General features: G+C 39.1%; 1 protein-coding gene across 5 annotated transcripts in view; it reads left to right on the forward strand.

The window, feature by feature from the left end:
* The window catches only part of nbeal2 (neurobeachin-like 2), a 37,878-nt gene that overhangs the window by 18,484 nt on the left and 7,295 nt on the right, over positions 1 to 12,099 (forward strand). For 4 of the 5 annotated variants that reach the window (XM_033980444.2, XM_033980448.2, XM_055228142.1 and 1 more), the window contains 24 exons: positions 7 to 109; positions 213 to 363; positions 561 to 716; positions 791 to 950; positions 1,085 to 1,173; positions 1,454 to 2,137; positions 2,713 to 2,897; positions 3,596 to 3,752; positions 4,734 to 4,877; positions 6,571 to 6,894; positions 7,829 to 7,978; positions 8,446 to 8,603; positions 8,703 to 8,827; positions 8,907 to 9,024; positions 9,461 to 9,618; positions 9,693 to 9,826; positions 10,054 to 10,161; positions 10,256 to 10,351; positions 10,434 to 10,558; positions 10,867 to 11,007; positions 11,087 to 11,217; positions 11,457 to 11,566; positions 11,639 to 11,756; positions 11,997 to 12,094. In XM_033980444.2, coding sequence (XP_033836335.1) covers positions 7 to 109; positions 213 to 363; positions 561 to 716; positions 791 to 950; positions 1,085 to 1,173; positions 1,454 to 2,137; positions 2,713 to 2,897; positions 3,596 to 3,752; positions 4,734 to 4,877; positions 6,571 to 6,894; positions 7,829 to 7,978; positions 8,446 to 8,603; positions 8,703 to 8,827; positions 8,907 to 9,024; positions 9,461 to 9,618; positions 9,693 to 9,826; positions 10,054 to 10,161; positions 10,256 to 10,351; positions 10,434 to 10,558; positions 10,867 to 11,007; positions 11,087 to 11,217; positions 11,457 to 11,566; positions 11,639 to 11,756; positions 11,997 to 12,094 — 3,923 coding nt within the window. The remainder of the gene's footprint in view (positions 1 to 6; positions 110 to 212; positions 364 to 560; positions 717 to 790; positions 951 to 1,084; positions 1,174 to 1,453; positions 2,138 to 2,712; positions 2,898 to 3,595; positions 3,753 to 4,733; positions 4,878 to 6,570; positions 6,895 to 7,828; positions 7,979 to 8,445; positions 8,604 to 8,702; positions 8,828 to 8,906; positions 9,025 to 9,460; positions 9,619 to 9,692; positions 9,827 to 10,053; positions 10,162 to 10,255; positions 10,352 to 10,433; positions 10,559 to 10,866; positions 11,008 to 11,086; positions 11,218 to 11,456; positions 11,567 to 11,638; positions 11,757 to 11,996; positions 12,095 to 12,099) is intronic. The other variant, XM_033980446.2, reaches the window with a different exon arrangement.

The following is a 12,099-nucleotide window of genomic DNA, read 5'->3' on the forward strand; positions in this document are numbered from 1 at the left end:
CTGCAGCTCATGTCCAGTATTTGTCATCTGTGATAAATAAAAGCAAGCAGCGGTTGAAGAGGAAGTATGGAGTACAGTACATCCTGGACACCATTCGGACCCACTACAAGTCAGAACCCAAAAAACCCCCAAATTTTAAAAGGCCTTAAGCTTAAACGTTTTGAATATACACAGAACTGGCACACCACAGTGAACATGTGTATCTTTTGTAGTGTGGAGAAAGATGGCAGCCCTTTGTTGGATGAGAAACAAACCATACAGACATCTCTGTTTGTGCTGCTTAAAGATTTCCTTAAGGCTCCAACACAAGAGGAGCTCCAGAGCTTCCTCGCTTTCATTCTGACTGTCGGAGAGGAACGCCAGGTTTGACACTTATTTTTAATCTATGTTTGTAGATAAGCTTTGATTAATAAATTGTCTTATCATTTGACCTTTTCACACAATATTTCAAACTAAGTAGCTCACCTTAAAAGACCTATTCCTCTCAAAGTTGTACATCCAATAAACACTGAAAATTTTGCAGATGCCTACAATTCATGTCTTATTTTGCTTTCGATCAGGTGGTTCAGGCCCTGGATGTGTTGTATGATCTGTTGAGAAGCACTCCTCCTCGTGAGCAGGTCCAGAGCTTTCTGCTGGAATGGGGAGTAGAGCAGCTGTACTGTCTACTCCTCACACCCAATTTTGGAGACGAGGCAAAAGAACGAGTGTTCAGGGTACCAATATTTGCCAACTGGTAAAGTTTAAACATCAACAAAAACACAATTACTTATTTCATTACCTTTTGTAGGTTTTATATAAAATTCTTAAAAGTGAACGGATTTCTGAGCGCAACAAGCAGAAAATTAAACTGAGGGATTTTGGCTATCTGGGTCTGATTTATTGCCTTGAAGATTCTCCTGTAACCATGACTTCAGTGAGATGTCTGTACGAGCAGGTCCTTGCTACAGGTAATTGTCTATTGTCACACTTTCCACAGACTATCCTATACAGGATTTTAGCATTAGCAATATTATAATGATTATGATCTTATAATGTTATTATTTTTTTTATTTTTTTAAAAAATCTATTTATTTTGCCACAGATGCCACTCCTAACTTCAGAGATCTCCTGGCTGTGATCTGCCTTTCACATCGTGCCGAGCTAACTGTGAGGTTAGATGTTTGTAGAAAGGTAAGTCTCTTAACTCACATTTTACATAAATTAAGAATATTATCAATAATATTTAACTTAAAGCTCTACTATGTTACTTTTTAGCCAAAAAATAGACAAAAACAAAATGTATTTTCATTGTAGATGTTTTAATTGCACAAAAAAAAAACTTTAAAAACATGCATCCTTACTACTGTCTGTGGGTTTGCATCTCCACAAACCTGACTAAAACCCCTTGATCTGTAGAATCTGATCTGAATCTGACTGTGTCTTATCAATAATGTTTTTTTTTTTATTACAGCTTTTCCATCTGATTTACTCCAATGTGGATTATGTGAAGCAGCTTGCCAAACAGCCGGGCTGGCAGGACGTTTTAACTAAACTTTACGTAAAAGAGTCGTACGAGTCCCGCGCTGCTAGCATCGCTAACTCCAGCTCTCACAGCTCCTTTGAACCTACATACCGTGCCCCTCTACGCAAAGACCAGGCACTTGTCATAGAGGACACAGACCTGTTTTTGAGCTATCGCACATCTCAGGACATAGAGGATGAGGAAGAAGAAGAAGGAGGACATCCGGACATTTCTGAAGGATTTTCTGATTTGTCCCAGTCGCCTCCTAGTGGTGGAGGAGAAACTCTTAAAAACTTCAGAGGATCTCTCCATTTTAAATCCTTTGACTCAGTGGATCAGGAAAGTCACTCCTCCACTGTCTCAAGCGCAGTGGACATAACATCTCCTCGTCCCGATGAAGAGGGGCGAGACTATCAGCCCGTCTCTCCCTTTGGTAGTCCGTTTGACCTGTACCTGGGGAGCGTGGGGGACCCGGGTACACCCACTGGTACCCCCTCCCCCCTGGATCAGAACAAGCCCTTTCCCCCTAGCAGACCCAGGAAGAGCTCCAGTCTCTCCAATGTCCTGGACGACACCAGCTACAGCATCGACCAGCCCACGGGAGACACCATCTCCAATACCTCCAACCCACAGGTAAAGAGCCCTGGTAGCACCCTGATAAAGTGGAGACTATTTATGCAGTAGTTCATGGAGGTCCTGAGCCATTTGTCTGTAACAATATGTGGAAGATGAGATAGACATATGTTTTTTGTCATTCCAAATCCAGTTTACCTTAAATTATTAACGTAAATATATATGTGTAAAGGTGCACTAGTGTGCAACATTTCTGGTGGAGAGACTGCCACCTGTTTGTCTCCATTGAAATGCTATTGCTTAGCCTGGAATATTCCACACTATGGCAGTAAATCTGCCTATGGAGACAGTCTGGTCGGATCTGTGGTCAAAATGTTTTTGAGCATTTTGTATGGCAATTAAGACACTGCTGTTGAAGAAATATGAGATAGATACACCTAATGCTATACTGTGGAGACAAACACCAGAAAAGTTACATAGTGCGCCATTTAACAGAGGGAAGTTCAAAATTGGGATAGTGTGTTTGGTACATCTAATTATCAAATAATAAAAATGCATGTTTAATGTCTCATATTTGTCAATTATGTATTTTTAATAGTATGGATTTCTTATTTCTTTCTCTTTTGTATTTACAGCAGACACCTGAAGAGGAGCTGTGTAATCTTTTGACGAACATTGTATTTTCGGTGCTGTGGAGCGGTAGGGGAGCAGAGGTGAATGAGGACGTGGTTTGGAGAGAGAGAGGACAGGTCTTCTCTGTTCTCACTAAACTGGGCTCCTCCTGCCAACTGGTCCGTCCACCTGATGACATCAAACGCAGGTGAGTGACGACAGCCAATGATACCACACCTTCACTGTTGTGTTTGCCTTTCTTGCTAGTGTTTTGGATTTTCTCCATGCTAACTTTTATCCTATTTATTGAACCACTGGTATTTAGCAGTTCTCAAAAATGGTTTGAACTCTCAAAATGCAGTCTAGTTCACTAATTTTGAAATATTTTTACCATAGCAACCATTGGCATTGATAGAAATTATAACTTTGCAGTAGCTTAGTTGGGATACACACTCACCCAAGGGCTGATGGTTCAAGCTCCATCTAGAGTGCATACTGCTGTTGTGTCCTTGAGCAAAACACTTGATTAACTCATTTTATCTTTATGGTCTCCTAGTGTTGTCAAAAATATCAATAGTAAAATCACTTTTCAAATATCAATACTAGGAAAAAAATTACAATGGAAACAGGGCTTTCTTGAATGTCTTTATAAATATTATAACTACTAAGAAATTACAATTACTTTGTGTTGAAAATAGCTTTCTACTTTCTAAAAAGCCATAGTGTAAAAATCGAGTTTAAAACATTAGTATCATGACAACACTGTCTGCATACACAGGAGTATGACTGGAGAGTGCTTTCTTGATTTGAAGTCCTTGGAGAGGTGCTATATAAATGTGTGTGCCGTTTCTGCTTTGTGATAAATACGTTTTGATAAGTTATTTATGTTTCTCCTTCTTACATTAGTCTTTTGGAGATGATGCTGGAGTCGTCTCTGTCTGACCTGAGGGAGGCTCAGGGGGTGTCTCTACCTTTCTGTCCCAGTCTGCTGCGACTGCTCCGGCTGCTGCAGGACTTCCTGTTCTCTGAGGGCACTGACAACTGCACGCTCTGGAGTGAAAAGGTATTTTCACATGACATCACATGCTTGGCTCATGGTTTTAATTAAAGGTGCGCTATGTAACTTTTCAGGGATGGAGGGTATGCCACATGCTTGCATTCCTGGAGATTCTGTTTCTAGGTCTGGAATATTCTATGGCATTAAGCTTATCTACCTTACATTTATTCATTATATTTAATTGCAAAAAATGACTGCTTGTCTCTATGGAAATAGACAAATTCGATGCAATAATATGGAACATTCCAGGCAAAGCATTAAAATTTTGATTGGGATGCGCAGATAGCGGACACTTCATTAGGAAACTGACATAGGTCACCAAGATCATAGGCAGCCAAATTACTATTATTGTGTTTGTACCTAGATTGCAGTGGCACATCATTCATTTTTGAATATTAAATTGAAATTTAATATTGAAACACATGTTTAAACTATTGGTTATAAATGTCAGTAAAAGCTCATTCTTTTCTCACCATATTGCATAGTTTATTGATAAAATATAGAAGAAGTATCTACTGTACAGCTTAAAGGTACTGTATTCTTTAGGTTTTGTTGGCTAATTGTTTATCAGGTGATTATGGCAATTGTCACTATTTTAAAATTTGATGTTCAATATATTGCAATAATTGCTAATTCTTGTCCTCCAACCACCTTTCACAATTATGTTAAAGGTTCTCCCTGTTACTTATTAATAATATTTTATTCACTTAGCTTTCTGTCAGCATTCATTTGACAAAGGCACTTACAATATACAATTATCCCTGATATATAAAGCCACTGGGTGTGGCTTGTGTCAGTTGCTCTTTGACGAGGGACTTTCATTGTTGTATGTTGGCTCAGGGTGGAGAGCTCTGAGTGAATGTAGCACAAGTCACTGTTTAAATGCAGGTGATCACACTAAGTGCGGTAGGTTCTTGTTAATACTATGAGGTGTGGAAACAGGCTTATTGGCTTCTTTGTTGACATTTGCATTGGCTGTTGTTGCAGATTTTTGAAGGGGTGGTGAACCTGCTGGACAGGTTGCAGGCTTGGCACAGTACACCTGGCAGTCCAGGTAACACGGAGCTCAAAGAAATGGCCCAAATCGGTCTCCGCATCATTACGGGATACATCCAACAGCAGAACACACAGGTCAGAAGCGCCAGTTTAAGGAATGAATGAAAGCTTGTCCTGAGGGAATGTGTCTTGCCCAGAAACCCTAAAAAGAGAGGCAATCCAACATCTAGGACTTTTTGCCTTTACATTTTTATACTAGTATTTGTTTATAAGTTGGTTTACTTATGTATAATCACATTTTTAATAAACATTAAAAATTTGATTGTGAGCAATCAATATGAAAAAAATCTTCCTACATTTTTTGGCTATATCACCTGGCCCTACCAGTACCTGAACTCTACATTTTTCCTGTACCTATGCTGCATCTAGAACCATAAAGACCAATAGTATTAAATACTGACCCCATAAAAGACAACTACTTTGATGACAACCCGTACTTTTTATAATTTATTTGTTTTAATTTTTGTGACTTGGAATGAAATAAAACATATTACTTTTGTATTAATTGTACTTTTTCCTACAGTATCCTTTTGCCATATTCATCCTAATCACATCCCAAATATAAGACCCATTGACACCTCAATTCTGGTCAAAAGCTGCATCTGAAATTTGATATTATCTAAGTATTTCTTAGTCCTCATCCGGGACATCTTGAATTATACACAATCAAAGCACAAACCCTATTTTGTATTGTACCTCCCTCGTGCTGCACCCACAATCTGCAGCAGGAGAGCTGTACATATTTATTAAACTTGATAAAGGCATTAAGATAAAACTGCCCCAGAAATACCAGGCCTTCTATGGATTTCTGTTCAAAGGCATTGCAGTCATTCCTTTGAGGGAGTGTTCAGAATGAAGGACAACTCCTCACTGGCCCAGGCGGCGGCTGTTCTCACTGGAGGATTCTGGGATTGACGCTCATAAAAAACTAACCACTAATCATACAGTCACAGTTGTGCTCTCAGCAACTAAGCAGAAAATGAGTGTTGTTTTGAAGCACGTAAAACATCGTGATACACAAATGTTTTGTATTTTAGTGCCCTATTTTTTGTAAAACTTCTAAAATGTATGCTCTCTAAATACTAAAAAAGAGTATAAAACAGAATATACCTGTGTTTTAAACCATATGTAAAACAATAGTGACAAACCTATAAATCTATGTATCTAACTAACATTTCTGAACAAGGGTCTGTCAAATACTTGTCTCCATGGAGGTTTCATTGGAATGCCTGGCTTGTTCCAGAGCATAGCATTTAACTTGTATATCTCCATGGACACAAGCAGGTGACACCGCCAGGGCAGCCAGATCTGTGGAGAGACAGCCTTGCTCACAGTAAGAATGTGCTTTTTAAGATGTGCTTCAAGATATTTTTGAAGAACAAAATCTGCAATTGTCTAAATGTAAGATAAATAATGATACCATATTCACCAGCTTTAAACCATGTTTTAAGTAATAAACTGTGCCTAGATCAGGGTATCAACTGATCAAATTAAAGACAATTATACAGCAATTTGTGGTTTACGTGATTTGCTTGACTAATTACATGTTTGCCATTCAAGAATGTTAGCATTATGCTAAATAATTATAACTATGCATTTAATTTATTTTTATGACATTGACAATGATGCTGTACAGGGAAGAGACTATAATAAAACACCTGAACACAAGGCAAAACAAACACAGAACATTACATATGACCATTTAATAATCTCACATCTCCACAGTTAAACATTCCTCCTTATTAATCTCTCCTTTTGTCCCATGTAGGTGTGTGTGATGGCCTATGTGAAACTGCACAGCCTGCTTCAAACTGTCATGTGTCTGAGCTGGGAGGAGGTCTGCTTTCTACTGGGGCAGCTGGGCGCCCCCTTGTGGCCAGGCGGGTCAATGGATGGCAACAATGGAGGCTGTGGTGATATTTTCTCTCAGTTGGTGCCTATTGTTCGTACACTGTTGGACCAACATGCAGACCCAGTCACCATACAGAGGCTGCTCCCAAACCTGCCTGTTACCAACGGAAGCACCACTTTTGCCCAGGACCTCAAGGCTTACTGCCACACGCTGGAGTGGCAGGGGTTCTACCAGCAACAGGTTGGTACAATGATATTTGCATGATACGTGTGATAACTTTTTTCTATTTTGGCATCTGGTTAAATATAAATCAGGGGTGGCAGAGGCTCAGTGGTCAGAGCATCTGCCAGCCAATCAGAAGGTCGGTGGTTTGATCATTGCTCTGACCTGTGCATACTTTTGTTGTGACCTTGAGCGAGAAGGGTCTAGCTGCAGCTGATGGGGAGAGTGGCGTTCTACTAGTTCTACCAGTGGGGTTTATGTACTTGATTGTCGACCATGTAACTACTGTAAATTAATAAATTGTTCTTCTTCAGCACCCACCTTTCCTATATATGAATTGGGTGTGTGAGTGACTGGTGGTGGTTGGAGGGGCTAATGGCACAGATTGGTAGCCTCACTTTCGTCCGTTTACCCCAGGGCAGCTGTGGTTTTTCCATAGAGTACGTGGCGTGAGTGAATAATACCCAAAACTGTAAAACAGCTGAACAGCACAATATAAATCATGTGTAAAGTATATTATCATGACATTACATAACAATGATATAAAACTTTCCAAAACTGCACAATGATATAAAACTTTCCAAAACTGCACATTGTATACTTTAGTGCCATGACATGTATAACAGACTTTAACAGACTCCCTCCACTTGAGCCTGAAAACCCTTTATCATTTCCCTGTGTGACAGTTCAGTGCAATGAATCACATTTGTTTAGGCTAATTTTATATACGCATTTCAAATACATTAGCATAACTTTGGCTTCCACAGAGCTGTAAAAACACATAGCAGGTGATGGTTATGCTGAAAGCATGCAGACCATGTATATATTTATATTCTATTTTGAACATATGTCTTTAAGCTACATTCTTTAGCTTCAGTAATGTGGACTGGAGCAGTGTTAAAATGTGCTCTGTAAACTGAATATTGAATCCTATTTTCCTCTATTTCTCCAGGTGCAGCCGACCAAAGAGCAGTACGAGCTGGACACTTTCGGCCGTTGCCATGACATCATGTCCAACTTCTGGAACTCCTGCTTCGACGACCTTATGAGCACCGCCTTCAGACGGGAGAAGGACCGATCGGACAGCAAGGCCAAGTTTCATGTAAAACATTCTTGTCAAACTTTTCACACCAACTCATAATTGTCTTTTCAATTAAAGGTACACTGTGTAACTTGTCATATGGAGGGTAATCTACCTACCCAGGTCTATGGAGAAGCATGTTGTAGACCTCTCACCAGAAATATTACATAATGCTCCTTTAAGACTGGAACTCATTCAAGACTATGATTTTTAAGGTCTAAACACAGGCTGCCATACAAAAAAATATAATAATACAAGATAGAGATTTAAATGATAAACTATGAAGGCAAAACTTAGCCAAGTATAGTGAAATATTAATTTGGTCTAATGCAGAACTAAGCATAGAGCATAATATAATAGATTAAAATGGAATGAATAAAAAAAATATATTTATCCCAGATTTAAATTCCTTCCTTCCTTCCTTTTAATAACATGATGTAAACAAATCTTTCTAATATTTTATCTTTCTGTCTATTTTGTAAAATCAGGAAGCCATTGTGGAGCCTTTTGTTAAGCGGGTGAAGAGTGAGAACATGCGATACCACAGCTGTCAGAAGCAGCACTCCAGCCAGCAGGGGGTAGTGTGGCAGCACTGGAGGGCCCTGCGCAGACTACTCACCAGTGAAAGAGGAGCATGGGCTAACAAGTAAATATCATTCATCATATCATATCCATATTCATTCACTGCTGTGCATATTAATAATACATATTGTGAATTAACTGCCATGTATTTGTTTATCTCCAGAATTCAACCTCCAGTAAAATGGAAGCTGTCTAATGCAGAAACATACTCAAAGATGCGACTTAAACTAGTGCCCAATTATAACTATGACAGTCACAGCGAAGCCAGTGCACTCAGAGACAATATGGGTCAGTAAGCTGTTAACTGTTATTTTGGACTAGACAAGCTTAAAAATCTATGTATAAATATCATTTTTATGCAATTTAGGAGTGGAAAGTCCTCGTAGCTCTGAGCCGCTCCCATTGGCTGTTGCAAAAGCAGCAAAAGTGAGTTATATGGAGGATGACCAGCTGGGAGAGGAGGACCTTCTGTATTTGGATAAGAAGTGAGTAATAAACTGAAAATATTAAAGGTAAAGCTCCAATATATAACCTTTCTGTTGGAGGGGTCCACCACAGCCTGCTTCAAATGTTGTATGATTTGAAATCTATTTACTTATCGATATCTATTGCTAAAAATATATTGAGAAGCAGTGCATTCTTACTGTAAGTAGTTTCGCCTTTCCACAAATCTTACCTGTAACTTGACCTGGTGGTGCTACCTACTTTCTGCATGGAGAGAGCTAAATTTAATGCCATGTGGTGGGATATTCCAGGCTCCAAAGCAATAACATCTCTGTAGAGGCAAGCAGGTGGCGGACCCTCCATCAGAAAAGTTACATAGTGCACCTTTAAACAATATATGCATAATAAAACTACATTATGTTTATGTTGATCTAGTTTAATATGTGCGTAATTATAAATATCATCTTGTATTTGTAGGGGTGAAGGGGAAGATGAGAGCCAGAAAGAGAAACTTGTTTTATCTGAAGACTGTGAACTCATCACCATCGTGGCCGTGGTCCCAGGTCGTCTGGTGGTCACAACGCACCACATTTATTTTTATGATGGCAATGTTGACAAAGAAGAGACCGAGGAGGGTAGGAACACATTAAAACCTCAGATTTTGATGAATGTTATATTTGAACACACTGACAAAACAACTGTTTTATAGGAATTGGCTTTGATTTCAAGAGGTCACTGACGCAACTGAGAGAAGTTCATTTGAGGCGTTACAACTTGAGAAGATCTGCACTAGAGCTGTTTTTTATTGATCAATCTCACTATTTTATCAACTTCAGAAAAAAGGTAAAGCTAATCAGAATCACAATCAGAATCAGAAGACTTTTATTGCCATAGTCTGTGAACACAGTTCACAAACTAGGAACTTGCTTCGGTGAAAAAGTGCAACATAAACACACTGAATAAATACAAATACAAATAAGGGCATGACTAACTAAGTTACATAATTTGCTACATAATTTAATAACACTGAGACATTGGATTCCTAACTTTATTTTTCCATTATCTTTTAGGTTCGAAACAAAGTCTACTCAAGGATTTTGGGTTTGAGGCCTCCAAACCTGTTTTATTTTGGCTCTCGTTCACCACAGGAGCTACTGAAGGCGTCTGGTCTTACACAGGTAGTTGTTTATTTAATGTATTACATGTTTATTCATTTTATTTGTTTTATTTATATTGTGCATATGAAGAATAATCAAATATTTATGTATCCAGAAATGGGTGTACAGAGAAATCTCCAATTTTGAATACCTGATGCAGTTGAACACAATAGCAGGGCGGACATACAACGATCTGTCACAGTATCCAGTTGTATGTATTCCTTCCTGTTCATCTTTTCTGATACATTCACAAGTTGCATTAATAAATAAACACACTTTCTTCTTGTTTTTAGTTTCCTTGGATCCTGTGCGATTATACCTCTCCGATCCTGGATCTTGACGACCCTGCGGTTTTCAGAGACTTGTCCAAACCCATCGGTGTCGTCAACCCGCGCCATGCACAAGATGTTAGAGAAAAGTAAGTGCAGCTTTCAATATCTGCCTTTGCAAGGTACACATCACTACCCTTGAAAGACAGTGTATCACTATTCTTTAGGATTTGTATTACTTATGTAAACAACAATATATATACATGTGTAATCCCTCAGTTGTTTAGGTAGGGTCTATGGCTTCTCTCAACTGGCCAATCTCTTAAATAAGCCAATCCCGTTTGTCCTTTACCAGAGCTACAGAGCAATTTTGAGCTTCTGAAAAAGCACTACACCTACACTATATTTTGTAAAATTCCTTTAAATGTAAACTTGTGTCCTCTCATTATTCTAATAGGTATGAGAGCTTTGAAGACCCCACTGGCACTGTTGACAAGTTCCACTATGGCACACACTATTCTAACGCTGCTGGAGTCATGCACTACATGATCCGTATGGAGCCCTTCACCACACTGCATATCCAGCTGCAGAGTGGCAAGTAAGAGCTGCTTATACCGAGTTTAATGCTTTATGATAATGCATTCTCTTTATTGTGCTCAATATCTGCTTTGTGCCAGGTTTGACTGCGCAGACCGACAGTTTCACTCAGTGGCAGCGGCGTGGCAGACCCGAATGGAAAGTCCAGTTGATGTCAAAGAGCTCATCCCAGAGTTCTTTTACTTCCCAGAGTTTCTGCAAAATGTGAATGGTCAGAAAGCTGATCCTCTTTTGATCTTTTTTTTTCATTGAACCTTAACAGTTCAGATCAGGGGTGGATGGTGTGGCACAGTCAATCACATTTCTGTTATTAGACCAGCCTGATATAAAATTTTCTCCAAACTCTCTGATTGTCCAGGGTCTGAAAGAATATGAAAATATATTGTCATATTGTTCACACCTGATTTATATTTAAAATTAAATTGACTAAATTGACAAAATGTGTTGTAGGTTTTGACTTGGGAAATTTGCAGATTTCCCAGGAGCCAGTGAACGATGTGCTGCTGCCTCGCTGGGCCTCATCCCGGGAAGACTTCATCAGGAAACACAGGAAAGCTCTGGTCAGTAACAGCCAGATACTGCTTTATCACCATAGACATAATGTTGTACCTAACACATGTTTAACACTGCAGGAGTCTGAGTATGTGTCCAGTCATCTGCACGAGTGGATTGACCTCATCTTTGGTTATAAGCAGAGAGGACAAGAGGCGGTGGACGCACTCAATGTTTTCTACTACTGCACATATGAGGGTACGCAACCTGTGGAACACTGCAAAAAATACATACTATTCATTTAAAAATCAATGCTTCTTATTCAGATTTGACTTATTTGTATGGTGGGAAAATTGCACTGACATGGACAGATTTATTTATATTTCTTATTTTAGGTTGAATTATCTTGAAACCTGCCTAAAATTTAACCCTGTCAAACTACTCAAAACAAGATCTCATCAGACCTCAAATAATTTTCGATGTTGCTTTTATTTACAGGTGCAGTTGATTTGGATGCTATTGCCAATGAAACAGAGCGCAAGGCATTAGAGGGAATAATCAGCAACTTTGGACAAACCCCCTGTCAGCTTCTCAAAGTACA

The sequence above is a fragment of the Periophthalmus magnuspinnatus genome, chromosome 16, assembly GCF_009829125.3.
Source record: "Periophthalmus magnuspinnatus isolate fPerMag1 chromosome 16, fPerMag1.2.pri, whole genome shotgun sequence".
Classification (NCBI taxonomy): Eukaryota; Metazoa; Chordata; class Actinopteri; order Gobiiformes; family Gobiidae; genus Periophthalmus; species Periophthalmus magnuspinnatus.